The 23,961-nt window shown below is 30.4% G+C and overlaps 1 protein-coding gene across 6 annotated transcripts in view; it reads left to right on the top strand.

The window, feature by feature from the left end:
• Positions 1-23,961, top strand: part of CSMD3 (CUB and Sushi multiple domains 3) — a 1,287,556-nt gene that overhangs the window by 1,209,703 nt on the left and 53,892 nt on the right. For all 6 annotated transcript variants that reach the window (XM_021942876.2, XM_031650139.1, XM_031650136.1 and 3 more), the window contains 8 exons: positions 540-725; positions 1,823-2,017; positions 4,783-4,956; positions 10,859-11,032; positions 14,137-14,310; positions 15,117-15,302; positions 17,264-17,437; positions 19,580-19,762. In XM_021942876.2, the coding sequence (XP_021798568.2) occupies positions 540-725; positions 1,823-2,017; positions 4,783-4,956; positions 10,859-11,032; positions 14,137-14,310; positions 15,117-15,302; positions 17,264-17,437; positions 19,580-19,762 (1,446 nt within the window). The remainder of the gene's footprint in view (positions 1-539; positions 726-1,822; positions 2,018-4,782; positions 4,957-10,858; positions 11,033-14,136; positions 14,311-15,116; positions 15,303-17,263; positions 17,438-19,579; positions 19,763-23,961) is intronic.

Genomic DNA, 23,961 nt, shown 5'->3' with positions numbered 1-23,961 from the left:
CTTTGTGGATGGTGCCCCAGCTCATACATTTTGGCTGTTCCTAAGACAGAAATAGACAGCTTTCAGGTAAAATAAATCTATTTGTTTTATTCCTGGCCAAAATGATGATGCGTATTGGTTGCCACTCTCTTTAAAATATTTAATATTTATCTGTCAAATTGAATTAATCAAACTTCCTATATGATGGTCCAGTCATGGGCTTGCATTAGAGATACTCTTTACCTAACTTGCGTTCTCATATAATCCATACAAATGCTGATAACCATACACATGATAACCAGAAACTAAGTAAGAAACCAAGAAATAAAGCATTAACAATGTATGGATTCATCAATTTGTAAGCATTACTAAATAAGAGTTTGGAATAACTTATTCAAAATTTATGGTTCAGAGTATTTCTTTGAGATATTCTGAGATTGTTTCAGAGGAATAAAAAAAAATCCCCATTAGTTTTGCATGTTTTACAGTTCAGCAGACTTACCTAATAAATTAAACATTTTTTCTGTTTATATGATTTTGCATGTGTGTATTTATTCTAGCAATTTCCTGTGGGATTCCTAAAGCTCCAACAAATGGAGGAATACTAACAACAGACTACTTGGTAGGAACGCGAGTTACTTATTTTTGTAATGATGGATATCGATTGTCATCCAAGGAACTTACCACAGCTGTATGCCAATCAGATGGAACATGGAGCAATCATAACAAGACCCCTCGCTGTGTTGGTATGTGTGTCAAGGGAATTTCATCACTTGTTCTTCGTTTGGTATTTTATATGATCTGAAATTTTATGTATTGTAGAATTGTAAAAACCAATCCCTAAACTGAAATGTGATGTCTAAGACAGAAATAAAAGTTAAGTAAGCTATCTTGTACCATGAAGTACTAGAAGACAGTACAAGGACTTTTCAATCATTTTTGGAAACCTCAGAATACTTATGTCAAAAAAGGCACTTTTATTTTATACAATAAAGTTTTATTTTGTAAAAAGTCATCCTTTAGTCAACATGTGTTTTCAGTACATGATCCCTTGAGAAAAATTTTTAAAGATTGTGTTAATAAAATGATACTTTGACATATTCCACTCTGATTTTTATAAGGTTAAATAATGTTGCAGAAATTATCCATAACTTTAAACTTTTGTTGATATTCTTCGGGTTACTTACACTTAGAAGAGTTCCTATTGCTGTCACTATTACTTCACTAGGTAAATAAGTTTACTTAATGATGAGACATTAATTCTGGTAAAGATTTGGTAGCAAAAAAATAGAAAATGTTGATTTAAATAAATTATTGAATTTTCTCTATATTTTAATTATTTTTTTCCCATTTAGTACTAACATTTCCACTTAGCTGTGATTTCATTTAAATTGAAGATTGTTCAATTGTTTGCACTCTCAGAATAGGTATCTAATAAGGCTTCTACTTACCTTGAAAAAGTTTTGAATTAACTAAAGTTGATATCATGACTCTTGCATAAAAAAGCCATTCTCATCAAAAAAATTTCCTCAAAATATAGTCTTTTCTAAAGTTATAAAGAAATAAGGGAGTAGAGGTAAGCCAACAATTGGGATTCTAAGTAGGTAGAATAATAAGTACAAGACTGAATTGTGAAACCATTGAGTGTGTTCAAGAACTTCCAGCAATACCATATAGCTAGGGGAATGGAAAATATCAACATGCAAAAGAAATAAAGAACAAATGCTAGAGGACCTTGTATAATGCAATAGTAAGTGAATTAAGGCAGTGGAGATGTAAAGAATGGCATAGATGTTAAGATATAGTGATTTGTTAGCACTTATACCCTTTGGTTTTTGTATAGTTGTTACATGTCCAAGCATCAATTCCTTTACCTTGGAACATGGAAGATGGCGAATTGTGAATGGCTCCCATTATGAATACAAAACGAAGGTAGTTTTCAGCTGTGACCCTGGTTATCATGGACTAGGTCCTGCTTCCATCGAATGTCTTCCTAATGGTACTTGGAGTTGGAGAAATGAAAGACCATATTGCCAAAGTAAGTATACACTTTGCTAAACTTATTTCATAAGCTATGTTTGGTTATCAAATTGTTTGAATCAGTTCCTTTTACAAACACACTAGATCAATAATTAGATGACATTACTAATATGGCCATTTATTCTCATTACATTTTTAATTTTTCTAGCTATGTTTCTATGTATTAGTAAATGCTTTTCTAGCAAATAGAAAAGCATAGGCTTTCGATTAAGAAATCTAGTGTTTGAATTGTAGATCTATTACCTACTTTAACAATGAAGTGCTGTTTACTTACTACTTGACAGACACTGCTTTTAGTCCTTTACATGTTTTATACTCATTTGGTTTAAAAAAAAAAAAAAAAAAACACGCCTTTGCCCCAGAGGTAATCATTCTATTAAAGTCACGGAGCTTATAAATGATAGAGAAATGATATTTGACCAAGTAGTCTGACTAAAACCCTTGACTTTTTATCATGTTATATCATGTTTATTTTCTCTGATTCCAAATTCTAAAACTAGAAAATCTTAAAACTAGAAAATTATGACACCTGTTGTGTAGAGTTACTGCAAACATTTAATGGTATGACACAATTGAAATACCAGCTATAACCACATCCTCAGTAAATACTATTGAATCAAATTGAGCAGTTAAGGCATTTTATTTCCATACATTTTAATAATATAAATGGCCAATATCTAATATACATAAGCTAACAGAACATAGGATATTCAGGTGAAATAACTTGAACTCCCTTTCTTACTTTTATTTATTGTCTATTTTGATTCAAGAAATATGCTAGGTGAAAATTCAGCCTTTTAATTAGTGTCTAACACAACTCTATGGTGTATGTTGTTTAGAGACCCATGATTTATAAACAAACTAATAGAGAGGTCAAAAGTCTACATAGGGTTATTATGATTAAGAAGTTTAACATAGCAGACAACTATGTTATGTGTAATAAGTACACAAGTATCTGATATTATTTTATTTATGAATATTCACTGATTTGAAATTTATTTTTTGAATCTCTATAGAATTGAATCGCTATAGTATAGAATTTTTTGGTTGCCCTGTGTTCCAAGATAATCATATTAATGAATTAAAGTATTGAAATATATTTCAAAATTATATTTAATATTGTAAAAGTATGCCATCATCTGTATTTCTATTTTTTGTTCTTTTTTTCAAGAAAGAGTCTTGCTGTGTTTCCCAGGCTGAAGCGCAGTGGCGCGATTTTGGCTCACTGCAACCTCTGCCTCCCAGGTTCAAGCAATTCTGTCAGCCTCTGCAGTAGCTGTGATTACAGATGCCCACCACCACGCCTGGCTATTTTTTTTCTGTATTTTCAGTAGAGACGGGGTTTCACCATGTTGGCCAGGCTGGTCTGGAACTCCTGACCTTAAGTGATCTGCCCTCCTCAGCCTTCCAAAGTGCTGAGATTATAGGCATGATCCACTGCACACAGGCTGTATTTCTAAATTTTTGTATTAGTCCTCCAAGTTTTCTCTGACTGCAGACTCCTTGTTTTTCCAAATTATTGTTTAAAAAGAATAATTTGTTTTTAAAGGGAACGTGGATAGGAATATTTCAGAGCTAGGTAATTATTATCTACAACAGAAACACTAATTTAATCAGCTTTCAACAAATGTTTGTCTCGTTCTATTGTGTTAGATTCTTTATTATGTAGAATGGTTTAAATGATAAGTAAGATTGGATTACTGCCTACAGGTAAGAATGAGGGAATGGCAAGGGATTTAGGAATTGCAATTGGTTGAGAAAAATAAAAGAATAGTATTTTTTCTCCAGTCTTCCATTTAATCATCTTTAAAATGAAAATAATATAAATATTAGAATTAATAATAATATTAGTATATCATAATATTAATATCCACCTCAAATGATTTTTTGGGGGGATAAGCTCAAAACCTTTAGTACATTTTAAATTTGATATGCAACTCTTGAAAGTTTGCAAGTTTTCTAATTCTCTACCTGACAGCTATCTAAAACTTAATACTGAAAGCCTAGACAGTTTTTTTGAGCATTACACAAATGAAAACACTAATAATAGCACCAAATATATAATACGTGCCCAATGAACATGATCTGTTTTGTTTTTATGCTAGAATGACATAAAAATTTGTGGTCTTCAAATGTGAAGAAGTCATAAGAGATGCTATATGACCTGGCAAGCCTGTTAAATTTATTTTCTTCAATTTTTTATAACTTACAAAAAAAAGATGAATTATATCTAATGGATGTCATGAAAATCAAATACTTTACATGTAAAACTCAAACTACAGAGTTCTTGACAAAAATTATATTGTAATTATTATTTTAATGTTGGTTTAGATATGAAGAAACTTTGGCTCAGGTAAGTCAAAGGGCTTGCCCAAAGTTACTTGATAAGTCAGAGAAAGATTTTAGATTAATGAATTATCATCTCTTTAAACTTGTGATGTTTTTCGTCCACTATAGCCAGGTTGACTAAAAGAAAAATGCAAAAAACAAAAGCAAAAACAAAAACAAACAAGCAAAAAAAAAAAAAAAACTTTATATCTCTGTTACTTAGAAGGTTCTATGGAAACTTAAAGAGGATAAATTTTACATTATGTCATCTCTTTTCTCCATACTTTCACACTGATTCAAACATGTTTTACAAATGCCAGTTTCCTTTGTAAATACATCAAATCATAGGAAGCTCAAAATGTTCAAAGCATAGTTTTGTTATAAGTGCAGCTTGACTATATCTTTAAGGGTTTTTATTTATTTATCATTTTAAAGTTATTTCCTGTGGAGAACTACCTACACCTCCAAATGGAAATAAGATTGGAACTCAAACTTCATATGGCTCAACAGCTATCTTTACCTGCGACTTGGGATTCATGCTTGTGGGCTCTGCTGTAAGGGAATGCCTTTCCTCAGGTCTTTGGAGTGGATCTGAAACCAGATGCCTAGGTACAGATTTTTAATTTGTTTTTACCAAACTTCCCCCTGCCCCTCACCCTTGAAAGGAGGCATCTCTTTTTCCCTAATATGAGATACTAATTTATATTCATTCAGTAAGGATGTTAAAAACCAGAAAATACTTATCTTTAAAAATGGCTCATGATAGAAAAGCTACTAAACAGAATAATCAGATAGCATTCCTAGTGAAATCTAAGGAGAGACACATTTTCTTCCAGTCATGGTGAAAATATAATAGTGAAAACTAATTGCTGAAAATTGTATGCCTGCTTACTCAGCTAGGTTAATCGCTGTAGCTATTAACTCATTCTAAACCATAGTCAATTCTCCTTTCACCTATTTGCTTAAGGTAATGACTGAGAAGATAAACAATGTAATGTCTACATTTAAGCACCTTTCTCCCTTTTTATTTCATAAGATTTCAACATGCGTAAAACTAATTTCTATTAAAATTTTAAAAATATATTTTTTGAACCTGATTTTAGACAATTAGGATGTTTTCCCCTTAGAATTCCCTGAATTTATTATAAAAAATCTTCAGTTAAAGAAACTGAACTAGTTCATTCTTCTTACCTTGCCTCTTTTGAATGCTTTGTCTCCTTTTTCAAAGATTTCAACAATTTATCTAATATTAAGAATAGTATGCTTTATGCTATTTATGCTTTATTTTCTCTAAAATTATTTCAAGATCTGAAAGCAAATATTAAATTAGGTAATAATGAAAATTTTTCTAATAATTATTCACTTATCTGTTGGAAGCAAGGCAAGATCTTTTTGTTTACTAATTTAAAAATTGCTGATTATCATGAATAGAGTACTGCAAAATTTGTCAGTGTTTTTGTCTTTAAAATGTTACTGTTTAAGAATATGACACATGGCAGAAAAGTCTATACTTACATATTGTGTGGCTAATAAGCTTGAAAATATTCATAGAAATATAATCATTATTTGAAATTTCAAATGGTATAGTTACAAGTTTTTGTTAAAGTGTCTTTTTTCCCCTTCTCAGGCACATTTGTTAGTAGTTGTACTTGGAATCCCAGAAACAATTTCTTTATAAGAACACACATACTTGAATATACACAGGGAACTCCTGAGCCCCTGGGGTCGTTAATGCACCAGGCCCTGGCTATGAGATGGAGTTCCTCTCAGACTAGGGTCTTTCCTCTTCCTCTTTAAGTCTCACCTAGACAGAGCAGAGCAGTGAGGCTAGGAGTCATGGTGTCTCCCACTGGTCAAGATTGGGCAGATGGATGAGGCCACTTATTTTCTGCAGTGACTATTGAAAAAAACAGAAAATAGTTAATGAGTTAAATGATTATGTATTAATATGTGATTATATAATCAAATACAAACTCAAAAAACTAAAAAATCTTAATAGTTTTTAAACTGATTTTGGTTGTACTAATTTTAATTACAGATTACTTAGTTTACTTATGCATTTTTAAGTAAACTTAGTTTACATATAAATTTTTAAATTTATATATAGTTATACATAAATAAATATATTTTTATACATACTCTTCAGTATTTAAATTATATATTACATGTATCTTTAAATAAGTATACATTTATAAATAAATATATATTTTAAATACTATATTTAAATGATATATAATTTAAATACTATGTTTAAAATATTTAAAGATATATTAAAATATTTAAAATGAACTATATTTAAAATATAGTTAAAATAAAACTAAATTTTAAAAGTATTTAAAATATACATATAAATTTGAAAATACTATATTTCATGGCTATATGCTCTCATGAATTGTTACTATGTATTATATATTATTTAATATTGTATATACTATGTGGTTTTATTCTCCTACTTAGAATCTTGATTCTGTTCTCTGGAAAGACAGGGCATAACAAGAATATTTATAAGAAAATATTGCCTCTTAGTCTAAGAAGACAAGATCATCCATTGTAGAGAATATAGTGTTGATATACAATGAAATGCAAAAGGATGTTGGTAAGAGGAAACTATAGTTACCAGACAAGTAAATCCTAGAATAGTACACTGTAAATTGAGCGTAGGGATCCATTCTTCTCAACTAGTTTGTGTAACCCCAGACACTTTTAGCTTAGAATGGCCATGAGAATGTGCTTATTGTTTCTCTAAGTACAGTGCATTTATTCCTGCCTCCCTAATATTTTATTATGAAGTTTTCAATTAAAGGAATTGACAGTGAACACCCATATGCCTACCACCTAATTCTACAATGAATATTTTTTCTTATTTGCTTATCATATATCTATCCATATTTCTAGGCCTCCATCAATCCATTAATTTATTTTTTGATGAATTTTGAAATAACTTGTAAACATCAGTATACTTTGTTGCCAGGTATTTAAGCATGCATACCATTAGCTAGAATTCAATATTTGTTCAAAGTTGTTGGTTTTTTTTTTTTTTTTTTTTTTTTTTTTTTTTTTTTAACTCTGGCAAAATTTATATATAGTAAAGTACATAGACCTTAAATTCAGTTAGATTAGTTTTGATAAATGTATACATGCATGTAACTAAACCACTGTAAAGACATAGAATATTGCCATTACCTCAGAAAGTTTTCTTATGCCCCTTCATGGTCACTGTGCAACTCTCCTCCTCCTTAACCTGAGGCAGTAACTATTTTGATATTTTCACCATATATTAGTTTTCCCTGTTCTAGACATTAATTAAATTGAATTGCAAATTGTGCCCTGTTTTGTATAAGGCTTCTTTTATTCTTTCCTCTATGCTGTTGTGCATATCTGTAATTTGTTCCTTTTGTTGCTCAATAGGATTCCATTGTACAAGTACGCCACACTTCAGCCATTTTGTTTTTGATGGATGTATGAGCTATGTCCAGTTTTTTTCTATTATGAATAAAGCTGCTATGAATGCTCATGTAAAAGTCTTTTTCTGGACATATGCATTCATTTCTCTTGAATACTCAGGAATAGAATACATGTGGGAGAGTTCTAGTTGTCTCCCATTCTCTCCAGCATGTGATGTAGCCAACTTTTTCATTCTATCCATTCTGTGGGATGCATAAAGGTATCCTATGGTATTTTCGTATTTTTTTGTCTTAGCGAATACTAATGTTAAGCACAGCTTTTCATAGGCTTATTGGCTATTTGTAAATTTTCCTTTGTGAAGTGGTAAAGTATCTTATATTAACTTGCCTTTTTACTATGAATTGTAGGAGTTCTGTACATATTCTTGTTACAAGCCCTTCATCATTATATGTTTTATAAGTAATTTATCTTATTCTGTGACTTGCCTATTCATTTTTTAATAGCATCTTTTGACAACACACATTTTCAAGTTTGGTAAAGTCTGTTTGTTTTACTTTCTCTTTATACTAGAAACTTTACAGTTTTAGCTTTAACTTTTGTATCACCAATATTATTTTTAATTTGCATGTGTTATGTAGTAGCATTGAGGGGCTTTTTTACTTGCTCCTTGTATCTTGCACTATTTGTTGAAAAAACTTGATAATAATTATTGAAATGATGTATGTAAATCCTCTAAATTTGTTCATAATTTTCAAAATCACTTTGGATACCATAACACTTTTCAGTTTCAATATAAATCTTAGAATTAGTTTATCAAACTCTACAAAGAAATTCTGGCGGGATTGAATCCATACATCAGTTGGGGGAAAATTGGCATCTAAAAACATTGAGTCTTCTGATCCATGAACATAGTACATTTGTTTGGGTCTTTACTTTTTTTTTTTTTTTTTTAATAGCAACATTTTGTATTTTTAGCATAGAATGTGCTATTGCTAAATTTATTCCCCAGAATGTTTTACTATTATAAGTAAAAAGTAAAATTTTTCTTTTTTTTATTTTTTAGATAGGGTCTTGCTATGTTGCCCAGGCTGGTCTTGAAATTGTGACCTCAAATGATCCTCCTGCTTCAGATTCCCAAAGTGCTGGAATTATAGTCATAAGCCACTGTGCCCAACTAAAGTTGTTTATCTAAATTACATTCTCCAATTGTTTGCTGTTAGCATATAAAATACAATTATTCAAAATATTTATCTAATATTCTACAACCTTTCTAAATTCACTTACTAGTTTATTTTAAAAATACAATTTTCTAAATATTACCTGAGTATAGAATAGTTTCACTATTTTGTTTCCCAACATTATGCTGTTTTTCTTCTTTTTATTAAAGTATTGCACTGGAGGTTTTTTTTTTTGTTTTTTTTTTTTTTTTTTTTTTTTGTTTTTTTTTAAACAATGTCTTTATTGGGTTAACAACGTTCCCTATATTCCTAATTTGTTGCCCCCCTTTTTTTTTTTTATCATGAATAGGCACTGCATTTTCCTATATGCTTTTTCTACGTCGATTGAAGTAATTACATAGAATTTTTTCTCTTTTATTATGTCAAAATTACAGTGGTTAATTTTTCATATTTAGCCAAATTTCATTTCTGGGTAAATCCCAGATAGTCATTATGTATTATCATTTATATGTCACTAGACTGATTTTATAAAATTTTGTTAAGGAGATTTGTATCTCTGTTTATGAAGTACTTTGGTCCTTTATAATTATTTAAGGACTTTGGTCCTTTTAAATTTTCTTTTTTCAGGCTTTACTGATGGGGTTAATGGTTACTTCATAAAATAAGTTAAAAGGTGATTTTTTTTTTTTTTTCTGTTTTCTAAAAGAGTTTACATAACACTTATTTTCCCCCTTAAAAGCTTGAATTTCCGAGAAAAAAAAAAAAAAAATCTGTGGGAAGAGTTTTGTTCAAGTATTTTAATAGATAAAAGCTATTAATAGTTTTCTATTTTTATCTTGTGTTAGTTTTGGGGCAAGTTATAATTTTCACAGAACGTTTTCATTTTTTCTGAAGTGTTAAAATGTATTGGCATAAAGCTGTTTTTAGCATTCCCTTATTCTTTCAATTTCTTGAGGGTTTATAGTGATATCACTTCATTCATTCCTGTTATTGACAATTTTATTCTCTCCATTTTGGTGTTAATAGGGTTAGCTAAGAGTTTAATAATTTTGTTGCTTATTTTTAGAGAAAGAACTTTTACCTTAGTTAATGTTCTCTGTTGTTTGTAATTATCTTAAATATTTACTTCTGTCTACTTACTTTGGCTTTATTTTTACGTCATTTTGCTCCTTGCTGCTTCTTCTTAACATGTTTTACATCATTGCTTATATATCTCTGTTCCTTCTACTAAAATCACTGAAACTTATAAATTTCTTTAATAAGTAATGTTTTATCTGTACCTTCAAATTTATATGTGTATATATATTTTTATTTTTATTTTTATTTTTATTTTTTGAAATGGAGTCTCATTTCAAAAAATGAGAAAATGAAAAAAATTTTCATTTTGAAATGGAGGCCCAGTCGCCCAGGCTGGAGTGCAGTGGCGCGATCTCGGCTCACTGCAAGCTCCGCCTCCCGGGTTCACGCCATTCTCCTGACTCGGCCTCCCGAGTAGCTGGGACTACAGGCGCCCGCCACCACACCTGGCTAATTTTTTTGCATTTTTAGTAGAGACGAGGTTTCACCACATTAGCCAGGATGGTCTCCATCTCCTGACCTCGTGATCTGCCCGCGTGGGCCTCCCAAAGTGCTGGGATTACAGGCGTGAGCCACGGCGCCCAGCCTATATTTTCATTTTTACACCTTGAGATATTTTATAATTTCTTCAAGACCCAAGTGTCACTAGACATGTGTCTTCTTTTAATTTCCATATATTTGTTGTTTTGCTAAGTATTCGATAGTTACCTTTATGTCATAGAGTTATAATTGAATTATTTGTGACTTGCTTTGAAGTCATCTTTAAAAGTTTACTAATGTTACACATGTATATAAATATACCAATAAAACAAATCACAGTATTAAAAATATTGCTTCATAACCCATTTCAGCGGGTCATTGTGGTACTCCAGAACTGATTGTGAATGGTCAAGTCATTGGAGAGAATTATGGATATAGAGACACAGTTGTATATCAATGTAATCCTGGTTTTCGATTGATTGGTTCTTCAGTGAGGATATGCCAACAGGATCACAATTGGTCTGGTCAACTCCCATCCTGTGTGCGTAAGTAAGCATGGCAAAAGCAATTAGAAACCTCTGGTCTTTGGAACAATTCTAGTTTTGGTTAGGCAAGATGAATATATATATTATGTTGTTATATATATCAATATAAAGTAAATTTCCACAATCCAATTTGATACTGCTATGCAAAAAACCTTTAAAGTGGAAAGTGTTCAAGAGAATTTCAGTTATGTTTTATCAGGAAGACAATAAATTAAATTTAGCTCTTCTCATATTTAATATAAATGTATGATATTGATAAATTAATATTCTTATATGGAAGATACATTCTCAACACATTTGTAATTATAAGGATTTAAATTTCTAGAGATCACTGTGTAGCAGTATCAAGGTTTACTACAATGTGATACTACAGAGCTTTTTATAGTGGAAAATATTTTGGATAAATATTATCTAATAATTATGATGCTATTGCTATGACATCAAAATTATAAACTAATGAAGCACAGTGGGAAAAATATTATCATTAGGCACGACATGAAGAACCTTTGCTCTCATTTCAGGTCCTCTGATGATTATGTGTGCTAATGCAATGTTTAATCTCTCTGGGTCCTAATTCCCTTATAAAGAGAGTGTGTGCTTGAAGATGTTTATCATTATGTCATCTTTTAATCTCAAAATGCATTGCATTTTTAAATATATCAAGATTACACATATGTAACATAGTTATATTTTGTCTGAAAAAAATTAAAAATTATGAGGATGCAAAGGCATGTGAATGATATAATGAACTCTGGGGACTAGGGAGAAAGTGGGAGGGGAGTGATGGATAAGAGATTACACATTGGGTACAGTGTACACTGCTCAGGTGATGGGTACACCAAAATCTCAGAAGTCACCACTAAAGAACTTATCCATGCAACTAAACACCACCCGTTCCTCAAAAACTATTGAAATAATTTTTTTAAAAAGCAGATAAAAAAAATAAAAATTTATTTTAAAGCACTGTTTACAGTATTTTAAAATTTGTACAAAACATATGAATATATGTAACTTTAGAATTATTTTAAAAAGATCTCACCAGTTCAACATATATCCATGTGATCTTTTAGGGTAATTAGATATGAATTCACACATGAAGAATAAAGTATATTTTGAAATAATATCTTTTTATTATAATTTCTTAAGTATACCTGCTGTGCTTTGTGGTTTTAATGGATCTCTTCCTATATGTACGTTGTGAATTTGGCCATTGTGCACTTATTATGACTGCTATATCATGAAAATAAAAATAGAGCTGAATAATGATAACTGTAGTACATCTCAGAATCCCCAGAAGTATTTAGTGTTTTAGATCACAATCTATCCTACTTTGGATCTTAAAGTCAACTACATTTTTCTTATATTTTTCTCCTGATAGTTTCCATCTCCAGATACTGACATTTATATTAAAATTATTATCAGTAAATAAGTACTGTAAATATGTTGTAATTATAACAGGATCATAGGATAAAGATTTTGGAAGTGTCAGATAAACAATACATAGGACTTTTAGTATGCGTTCACAGGAAATATTTCATTTAATCTGTGACCAATTGCATCTATACTTATAAATTCAGTCATTATACTGTTTTGATCCAATCCACAGAAATGTATAGAAATTCAAGTTTCATGGTTATGATCATAGGATAATAGAATATCTAGTTAACAATGAAAGTCACTTTACTAAGACACACCCATACACCCTCACACACAGATTGATTGTCTGGTGATTTAAAGACAGCAATATCCTGCTTGTGTCTACTCTAGATATGTTCTTTTTCATTTATATTCAAGCATAGTCAATTAATACCGCTGTTTTTCTTGTTGAATAATTGAGGCTATAAATGAGAATTGGCCCTTAGGGTAAAGCTGGTTTCTTTATTGATAATTTTAAACAAGAATAAGATGCAGTTAAATTTCCAAATGAGTAGGTTGACATTAACAATACAGCTGAAAAATAATCGTTCTTGGGTCATTTCCTAAGTACTAAAAGTGACTGTGGTCGTTTCCTGTGCCCAATTAGGAAGCGCTATTACTGAATTTGCTCTGATTAATAGAGTGAGATAATGCAATAAAACAGTTCATGGAAATAGTGTTCGGGGAAAGCCAGCACTATGTAAAATTTATAGTGGGACACAGCATTAAAAGAACCTAAATAATTTATCTAATTAAGAATATTATTTCCAAGAAAAATTATATTATCAAGTATCAATGATGAAGGAAAGAAACCAGTAAGGTTGATTGTTTTAGAGAATATTTTGAGAATATGTCTCAAAATATTAATGAAAATCCTAATGCAGCCTTTGTGTATCATTTTCTATTTTCTACATTATGCAGTCACATTAATTTACTTCGCAAGCACACATTTGCTTTATCAATATATCATTCATAAAAATTGGTTGTATAAATAATATTAAAAGAACTATTTCAAAATTAAATGCAAAAAACTGCCTTTAAATATCCTCAATTATTAACTAGACAAGGAAAACTGGTTCAGTTTTGTTCTTTTCTATTTTTTAACTTTGTTTTTTAAGCACAAGATCTCATTCTGTCATCCAGTCTGGAGTGCAGTGGCATGATCATAGCTCACTATGATATATGTACATAGCTATGATCATGCTCACTACAGCCTTAACTCTTCTCCTCAAGCAATCCTCCCACCCCAGCCTCCAAAAGCACTGGGATTATAGGCGTGAGTCACCACACCTGGCCAGTTTTGTTCTTTTCTGCTATTGGTTATGGACATGAACTTTAATTATTCCCCAGATTTCTTTGCATTTCAATGCTCTGCTCTTTGCCTCCCCAAAAATGTAGAGAGAAAGGATGAAATAGGTACCATGAAACTTAAAATACCTATGTACCACTTGCATAAAATTATCACAATTTTAAATAATTATCTATTTACTAATATAATAATGCTGTTAGACTATTTTGACATTCTACTTTGTTCATTTACGTTAGTAAATGTACTTTCCATATATTTCCAGATAAAAGTAGTCTTCTTTCTACTTTGTTTGAAAGGATTAAGTATAATCAATAATGCAATAACTGATAACTATTTTTTTCTGTGTTTCCTTCCCTGTCCTCCCACCACATCGTATTAGCTGTTAGCTGTGGTCACCCTGGTAGTCCAATTTATGGAAGAACAAGTGGAAATGGGTTCAACTTTAATGATGTGGTAACATTCTCATGCAATATTGGATATCTTATGCAAGGGCCAACAAAGGCACAGTGCCAGGCCAACAGACAGTGGAGCCATCCTCCACCTGTGTGCAAAGGTAAATGTCTAAGTATATTCCCATTTGGGACATGGTAATAATGTTCACATAAACATCAGTAATACACTTAAAACAGCTTAAGCAGAATAGCAAAAAGTTTTTATCTAATAAAACAAAAAGCTTTAATACTGATGTCATCTCATTAACAATGCTTTCCTTTTTCTAAATTTATTACATATTTTGAAAAGTTAAAAGTGGTAGAGTTAATTTCTAACTTTCTTATTTGTATCTATTTTGTGACTGCATATAAAACGTAATTGAGATTATTTTTACTTGCAATTTGCTTCATAATTAGTGGAATTTACCTTTGGCATTTATTTTCTTTTTATTTTTCTGAAAACTATATATGGGCCTGGATTGTCATTAGTCCTGTATTGAGGCTTTATTCATATTTTAATCTATAGAAACAGATTAAGGAGAACTCTTTGATGTTTTTCCAGTTTGCAAATAAGTATATTTCATATTTTCTGAAAAAATACAACCAAATTATCATTTTCCTGCATGTTGTTTTCTTACAGTTCAACTATAGCTTAAAAGATATCATTTTTTAAATTCGTACTCAGTACAAAACTTACGAAGTTGCTATTTTCCTAACTGTTGCCAAATTTTTTTCTTTCTTCTGTATTTCCTACTACATAAATTTCAGTCCATTTTCTAGATAATCCATGGGATTAATTTTATTTTTGGAATCTGGTTGTTTGAATAAATTTACTTTTGAAACTAAGTATTTACATTTCTAATATAAATCTATATAGGTATATGTATATTGTTGCAAACGTACGTTTCAAAATTTGTCATTTGTTTAGTGGTCAACTGTTCTGATCCTGGAATTCCAGCCAATTCTAAGAGAGAAAGTAAAATAGAACATGGAAATTTTACTTATGGCACTGTGGTATTCTATGACTGCAATCCTGGGTATTTTTTATTTGGATCTTCAGTTTTGATATGTCAACCAAATGGACAATGGGACAAACCTTTACCAGAATGTATCAGTAAGTAGATAATGTGAATTGTTTCTTGAGAACATGTCATGGAAACCATACGGATGTTTATTGTTTTTATAAAACTACCTAAAGATATATGTCATAGAGAAGCATATTGATTTTATTGTTTTGCTGTTTCGAAATTATACTTTCTATATTTTGCAAATTCAGTGTGCAAGCATAATTTTCTTAAAATTAATGTGATAAATATTTATCTATCATTCTTTGATTTTGCACTTTGGAGCAGATAAAATATGAAAAGTAGTCATATTTACTACTTTACAATATTATCATCTGTAAGAGGCAACTATGCTTTTATTCTATACTAATATTTAATATTTCATTTAAGGCAAAATTAGTCTTAAACATCCATCATGGATTCAGAATACATGAAGATTTACACAAAGGTGTTACTTAAAACTTATTGATCTTAAATGTTTGTCATATAGAGACATATATACTTGTTAATGCAATAATTGTTAATATGCAACATCTTTCTAGTCAGTGAATATCTAATAAGTGCATTTTGTTATATGTTATAATAGGAGTTGTAGAATGTATATAAAATTAATTACAGCCAAAATGCTTACAAGTAACACACGTAGTGAGAAAAATAATTTAGCAGATATAAATCAAACTTCTGTGAAGGCATAGAGGAGTGAACATAAATTCTAGCAATTCAGTCAATTGATAGGTCTCAAATTGAACTAAATCTCAAATGGTTGGTGAGTCTTGGACTTGACAGGGAAGAGAAGAACAATTTCATAGACTGAATGAATAGCGTGTGAAGAAACCATTCATTTTTGGCAAGTAATTTTTGGTTTCAGTAAATTGCTAAATTATAAAATTATTTTACGATTATGTTTCATTTAGAGGATTTTTTATGTTCATGGGTGGACTTTTATGAACATTTTGTGACAGCATTCATGTACTAAAGAAGAAACAACACTTTTTGCTGTGTCTATAAAATTTCAGATTCTATGCATATAGTTCAGTAATTTGGCCTGCTGGTTAAAATTCATTTGACTTATTTGTGTTGACTGGTCTAATTATTTGAATAATTTACTTACTTATTCTTATGTAGCTACCACATTAAAGTTAAAAATATTTTCATAGGACATGTAAACCTGAAGTTCTTCAAGTGTTCTGAGCTCTCATATGCTTTTTGCTTTATCGTTTCCTGTAGCTCTCAGTGGTACAATATTATATACTGAAAGGTTTTATTAAGTTTTTATGTCCTCACGTGCTGTTTGATACTCTAGAGATATGTGACACTCAGTATTTTTCTGAGTACAACTAACAGGGGACATACGTTAAATTCTGAAACTACCTATCACTCATAACTAATACTCTTTCATGTATTGACTTTTAATTCTGCTATGCCTAGCAGTGTTTTAGTTTATAAGCCACTGAGTATTGTCTTTATACAGCATAATTTATTCATTACTGACTTGTAATGATTCTAGACTATATATTAAATAGTGAATCACAGATCAATCTTCACTGAATCTCTTTAACCCTCAAAGTTTTTTTCATGTAATTTCTGTATGGCTTCACTTTGAATCCACATGGTGTCCTATGTCCTTACTTAGCGAATTCATATTAATCTTCTCCTTGACTTGTACATATTTTATCAGGCACAGATACAGTTAGAATTCATACACATATATATGTGAACACATACTCATCACTCTTACATGTACAGATTTATCATAATCACTCAATCATTACTTAGCTTATAAAGTTGCTGTTAAACTCATCCGCAAAAGAGTAAGTTAACAGAACGGCTCCTATAGCTGCAAACCCCACTTTATTTTTAAAAAGCCTCCTTCAACATAGATATTTGATTTCTGGAGGCTTTAGATGTTTGAGCAGAACATTTACTTCTGATTTATTGTATAAACATGCTGATACAGGTTGTTCGATAGGAGATATAAAAAAATTTTATATTCAATAATTATGTATTGTAGTGATTGACTGTGGACACCCTGGCGTTCCTCCTAATGCAGTCCTGTCTGGCGAGAAGTATACTTTTGGGTCTACTGTTCACTATTCCTGCACAGGAAAGCGTTCCCTTCTAGGCCAGTCATCAAGAACCTGCCAATTGAATGGCCATTGGAGTGGATCACAACCTCATTGTTCAGGTACCACTTGGAAAATTGGGCAATGTGTGTTGGAAATTACATTATTGTTAGTAGTAGTAGTAACATATACACAAAACAATCTAAAGACTTAAAATACATTTCTCTCTGAAAAATCTCATTAAAAAAGCTGAAACACTGCTTATACATTACTGTAATATGTGTAAGGCTATATAAATGCGGGGTACTGATGTTGTAGATGATAAATTACAAGTATGTGTTTTGAACTGTGTTGCTAATTTCAAGGATTTATGGTTTTAGGATGCTACACTGTATGAAGCGTTTTCGTTCGTTAAAATGGTGAAACTATTCAAGCTAAAGTATCTATCCCATTTTAGCAGATACCACATGTAATTTTCCCCAGAAGGCAATATTGTATCAGTGATTTTCTGTCAGAGTTCAGTTCTGTTTAACTTTCTAAGCAATTGATTACTTTAATGGTATGATTTTAAAATAAAGTTCAAAATGTTTTAAATTGAATTAATCTAATTCATTTTATTAAAGATACTTATCTATCCTAGTATTAATAAGTGACATATATCTTTTGAATCCTTATAACCTCAATAGTTATCTTTGCATAAATATTAAAGATATTTTAATTAATAATTTGTTCACAGAGTATTTGACAAATCTTTTCTGAGATAAACATTTAAGTTACCACTTTTTTTCAAAAATATCATTTACATTTTGGATCTATGATGGCTCCCTAGTTGATACTACTTATTTTTACCCATCAACCAGATATTGTGCTTATTTTTCTGCCTCTTCTTTATATTTACATATTGTCTATTGTCTTTACTCTATTTTATCTCTGTAGATATCATTCCAGTGACTTATTAGGAGTTGTTTTACATTATTTTCACTTTAGAGTTAAAAGAGCAGTGAAATGGTAAATTAACCCCAAATCTTTTAACTAGTGATTAATCCCTATGAAGTGACTGCCTGGGACTTTAAATGTAATCTACAGATTTAGAAAAACTATCATTTTTAATGTAACTATAAAAATGATTTTATGAGAATTAACGTCTTATCTTGGAGTGACTCATAGAAAATTAACTCTCAGATATCTGCTTATACATGTGAACACACAGACTTATCCCCCGTCCCCACCCCACCATGTATTAGGAAACTGCTACTAAATTGAGAAATAAAATTGTACACAGATATTTGAAAGTGAAATACTAATTTTAAAATTTTGTGTAGTTACTAATTTTACATCACATGAAAATAAGAACATATAATGAAGGATTCCAAACACACAAGGCAAATAAAAAAGAAAAAAGGAAAGAACAATTTCAATGCTTATATTTCAACCCTTCTCTCTCTATCTTTTTTTTTTTTTCCTCTCTCTCTCACTCTTTTCCTCTCTCACTCTCTCTCTGTCAGTGTATATTGACACTATGGCAATTTTGATTAGGATTATTTAAGAAATGATAAAACGACTAGGTAAAGACTGAGTAAATCTTTAACACTAAAATCAAAAGATGAATGCCTAGTCATGAGCAAAATTCTTGTCAGAAACTTAAGTCAGAGTTTCTAAATTTTGGTCATTTATATTTTATTTACATGTTTTCATATACGAGGAATATGCATTCATTCATCTTTGATCATTGGTCATTGGTAGAGAAAATAAGAGAGAAATCCTAGACTATCAGAACTGTATTGTAATATTTACATGTCCTAGCACACCACAGTTCTACTTTAACAAAAACAACAAAAGATGATCAGTAATCAAGAAATTCAGAAAAGGAAACATGGAAATTGCTGAATTTTTTTTTTTTTTAGATTTTAGTTTTATAAATCTGTTGTCATTTGAGTTCATCATACTGTCAGTTATACATTTTCCATTAGCTTGGTCATTAACTGGGTTTTGGAAAAACTTATGAAATATCCTTAACCTATTTAACGTCTCCAAATTCACTGTTAAAAAAAAAAAAAAGCACTATGCTCTGCAACTATTTTCTTTTTCACTTACACTTTTTTTTAATGACTGGAGTCAGATAAGAAATATGAATTATAATTTTACTCCATGTATGCTGAAACCCAGCATGCACAAAAACAAATGCCTCCCAGGCCCTTGGCCTAACTGATAAACTTAATAAATGTTTATGGAAATTGGTTATCTTGAACCGTACTGCATTGCAGGTGATGCTACTGGGACATGTGGCGATCCAGGCACTCCCGGCCATGGCTCTAGACAGGAAAGTGATTTCAGAACTAAAAGTACTGTACGTTTCGCTTGTGATACTGGTTATATCCTTCATGGCTCAGAAGAAAGAAAATGTTTAGCTAATGGCAGTTGGACCGGAAGGCAGCCAGAGTGCAAAGGTAATCTCAAGCAGAAATTAAATATCTTGGAACTACTGGATTTTAGTGTGTATCTAAATCCAAATGAGTACAACTAGGAAAATTACTCTTACTAGTTTTTTCTGCCTGCAACTATGAAATAAAACTGTTGTATTCCCGTTATACTGACACCATCTCGTAAGATAATTATGACTGATAATTAAAAAGAAAACCGTCATTGGTCATATATATGCAAACATTTTTCAAAGCATAGCAAATGTGTAGATTTAAAAAACAATATATGTATTTGTTAAAAAGATTTATTCTTTCCATTTTACAGTAGCCCCTCATCCGTGGAGAATACGTTCCAAGACTTTTAGTGGGTGCCTGAAACCACAGATATTACCGAATCCTGTATTTCTATGATTTTTCACACATACCTGTAATAAAGTTTTATTTATAAATTAGGCACAGTGGGAGATTAACAACTATAATACTAAAATAAAACAATTATAGCAATATACTAAATAAGAGTTACGTGAATATGGTCTCTCACTCAAAATATCTTGTTGGACTGTGCTCACCCTTCTTGTGATCTTTTGATCTGATAACCAAGGCAGATATTAGGTGACTGACAAGTGGATATCATATACAGTGTGGGTACCTTGGACAAGGAATGATTCACTTTCCATGTGGGAAGATATGATTTCATCATGCTACTTAGAACTTAAAATATATAGATTGATTATTTCTGGAATTTTCCATATATTTTTAAACCATGATTGACCATGGCTAAGTGAAACTTTGGAAAGAATAGTGGATAAGGGGAGACTAGTGTACCTATGTTGTAGAGACAAGAGAAAATAATAAGTTGTTCTTACCCTAATATAATCTCAATGTCTGTCTTAGCTTCCAGTATGTAGAAATGGAAAACTATAGAAACATACAGAAATATGATTAAGATTTTTAATTGTAGAGTACAATTGTTAGTCACTAGAATTCACAACATCTAGGGTGTTTGAGTAACGTTTTAATTGTTCTGACTCAGAGTTAACATAATTAAATCTTTATAAGAGAGCCAGTTGTGGCTCAAGCCTGTAATCCCAACAATTTGGGACACTGGGGCAGGAGGATCACTTAAGGCCAAGAGTTTGAACCAGCCTGGGTGGGACCCAGCCTGAGACCACATCTCTACAAAAATTTTTAAAATTAACCCGGTGTGGTGTCATATGCCTGTAGTCCTAGCTACTCCAGATGCTAAGGCAGGAGGATCACTGAGTCCAGGAGTCAGAGGCCGCAGTGAACAATGATTATGCCACTGCACTCTAGCCTAGGTGACAGAAAGAGACTCTGTTTCAAAAAAAAAAAAAGAAAAAAGAAACAAAGATAAAAAGGAAAAAGAAAAATATTTTACAAAATTGACTAGTAAATAAAATGTTGGTGGAAAAGATAAAAAGGAAAAAGAAAAATATTTTACAAAATTGAATAGTAAATAAAATGTTGGTGGAAAATTATCTTATTGACTTTAACTGTTCTTTTTGTGATTATTTTATTGGAAAAACTAAACTTGCAAAATATTTTTAAACTTACTTGATGTTGTGTACAAACATGTTGGTTTCGGCAGAAGACAATTCTCAATCCGAGCTTTCCTGAGGTTTGCAGTTGGTATGCTGCAGCAAATATTTTTAATTATGTTTAATATTTATATTCTAGAAATACGTTATTTTTTAACTGGGTCGGTTTTGCATCAATGTGAAAGTTAGCAGTTGATATAGGGAAACGAGCTGGAAAACAGTGCTGAGTAAAATACAGTAAGGCAGACTAAACTGTTTATTTCTCAAACTTATTTTCCAAAGTCAAAGTCTTTTTAATGATGCTGTGGGCATCATTATACATGCAACATTGTGTGGGTGACATCTAAGTCAGTCCTTTGTTCAGCTGACCTACAAAATATTTTATAGACGAAATGCAGACTGGTGCTGATACTGCTTTGTTAGCATGCATATTATGGATAAAAGGAGAACTATGAGTTGTAGCAAGTATGATAGAATTAATATTTTTCTCACAAATGAAGCTCATACAAATCACTTACAAAAACAGACTTTAGTAGACAAATGGACAAAGAATATGAACAGAAAGCAGAAATCAATAAAAACTGTAACCTACAGAAAAAATTCAACAGAACTACTAATAAAAAATATGATTAAATATTACAGTATCATTTTTTACCTATTTTAAATATGCTAATATAAAGTTCTTGTGTGCAGGTATAGGACCAGCAAAACTAGAACTTTAAAAAATTTCAAAATGATTTATATTGTTGTATTTGGAGAGCAATTTGACAAAAATTGCTCTCAAAATGATAATGAATAGAATGATAAATATTCATGGGATGTATCTGTAGCTTCAGTTTATTACTTGACTTTTGTGGAATGTTTTCTAACAAAAATAGAAATATTAAAGAGAACACAAAATTATGAAAATGTATTTTTTATTTCTATTTATGAGTAGCAATAATTTGGAACAAAACACAAAATTATGAAAATGTAATTTTTATTTCTATTTATGAGTAGCAATAATTTGGAACAATCTTACACTAGGAAAAGTATGGCTTAAGCAATTTTATGTTTACATAATCTAATAGTGCATAGTCAATAATATATTACAATATAGGCCATGAAGCAATATGAGAAAATGTACATTATATAAAACTTAGAAATAAGATTTAAAATTATGTACTCTATTAGAACCATGAGAAATGATGATGAGGAGAAAGTATGAAAGGAAATACACAAAAATAATACTAGGACACATTTGTGAAATTATTGGTATTTTTACTTTTTATTCCAAATGTTTTCTACTGTTGTTATATTACTTTAGTACTTTATAATAAAACTTGAAAGTTTTTCAGAATGTGAAGGATAAACCACATGTAAAAATAAAAATATTAAATGATGTGTTTAAGTGACTTAGTTTAATTAATAGAGAAATGCAAATTTGAAGAAAGTAACATTTTTGACAGATTCTTTTAAATGATGGCAAATGATGTTACAGAGAAGGTGTGAACACAAGCAAAGTCTTATGCTATCAATGCAAGTGTGTATTGTGATAATATCTTGAGTGATTCTATGGCAATATATTTCAAACAATTTAAATTTTTAATGTTTTAGGGTTTTTTATTGATACATATTTTTACATATTAATGGGGCATGTGTGATATTTTGTTACATGCATAAATGTGTAATGATCAAATCAGAATATTTATGATATCCATCACCACAAGCATTTATTATTTCTATGTGTTGATAATATTTCAGGTCCTCACTTCTAGCTATTTTGAAATGTACAATACACTGTTGTTAATGACAGTTACGCTACTCAAAAATGATCCAGAAATTATTGTAGATATTTATCTTAAAAATAGAACTAATATACAGAGATATATATAAGTTCAAGTATATTATATCCAAAAATCATAGTAAAATAAAACCAAGCCAAACTAAATGTTTTTCAACAGGGAATTGGTTAGATAAATTATGAACTGTATGGAAAACCATACAGTTACTAAACTTTATGATAGAAAGATACCTTAATTGTAATTTTAAGTAAGAAAAATAGAATTTAAAAAGGGTAGTGAAATTAATATTTCACTGTTGTATATTCTATACCTAACACAAAGCCTAGAATATTGAATAATTATATTCATATTAAAACATAATCATATATACATATATGCATATATAGATATCAGTTTCTATTTTTTGGTGGTGGACTTTTAAGCAATCTTTACTTTCTTCCTTATACTTTTTGTTTTATCATTTTAGAAATGACTACTTATTACTTTGATACAAGAAAACAAATGGTACCATGATTTTTAAAATAAGAGTTCTCTCTAGCAACAAAAGAAAAGCAAACATATATACTTCCTATAAAGATGCATCACAAAAAATATTCAATTAACAAACATGTGTTATGTTTCAGCTTATTTCCTAGCCTGAATATGATTCAATGCTTTTATTATATGCTATCAGCATAATTCCTAGGAACTTGTACTAGATGAACAATCTGCTATTAACTAACTTTGTGAGATTGGGCAAGTTACTTAATCTTTCTGTGCCTCAGTTTACTATTAAGAAATGGTGGTGATGTTAATACTAACTCAGAGCATTTTTGTGACAAGTACATAATTTTGGAAAAGTTGTGGCTGTGACATATTAAGTGCTTAATGAATCTAAAAAAAA

Source organism: Papio anubis, chromosome 8 (genome assembly GCF_008728515.1).
Source record: "Papio anubis isolate 15944 chromosome 8, Panubis1.0, whole genome shotgun sequence".
NCBI classification, from domain to species: domain Eukaryota; kingdom Metazoa; phylum Chordata; class Mammalia; order Primates; family Cercopithecidae; genus Papio; species Papio anubis.
The sequence above is the reverse complement of the archived record's forward strand: the minus strand, read 5'-3'. Positions and strand labels throughout refer to the sequence as shown.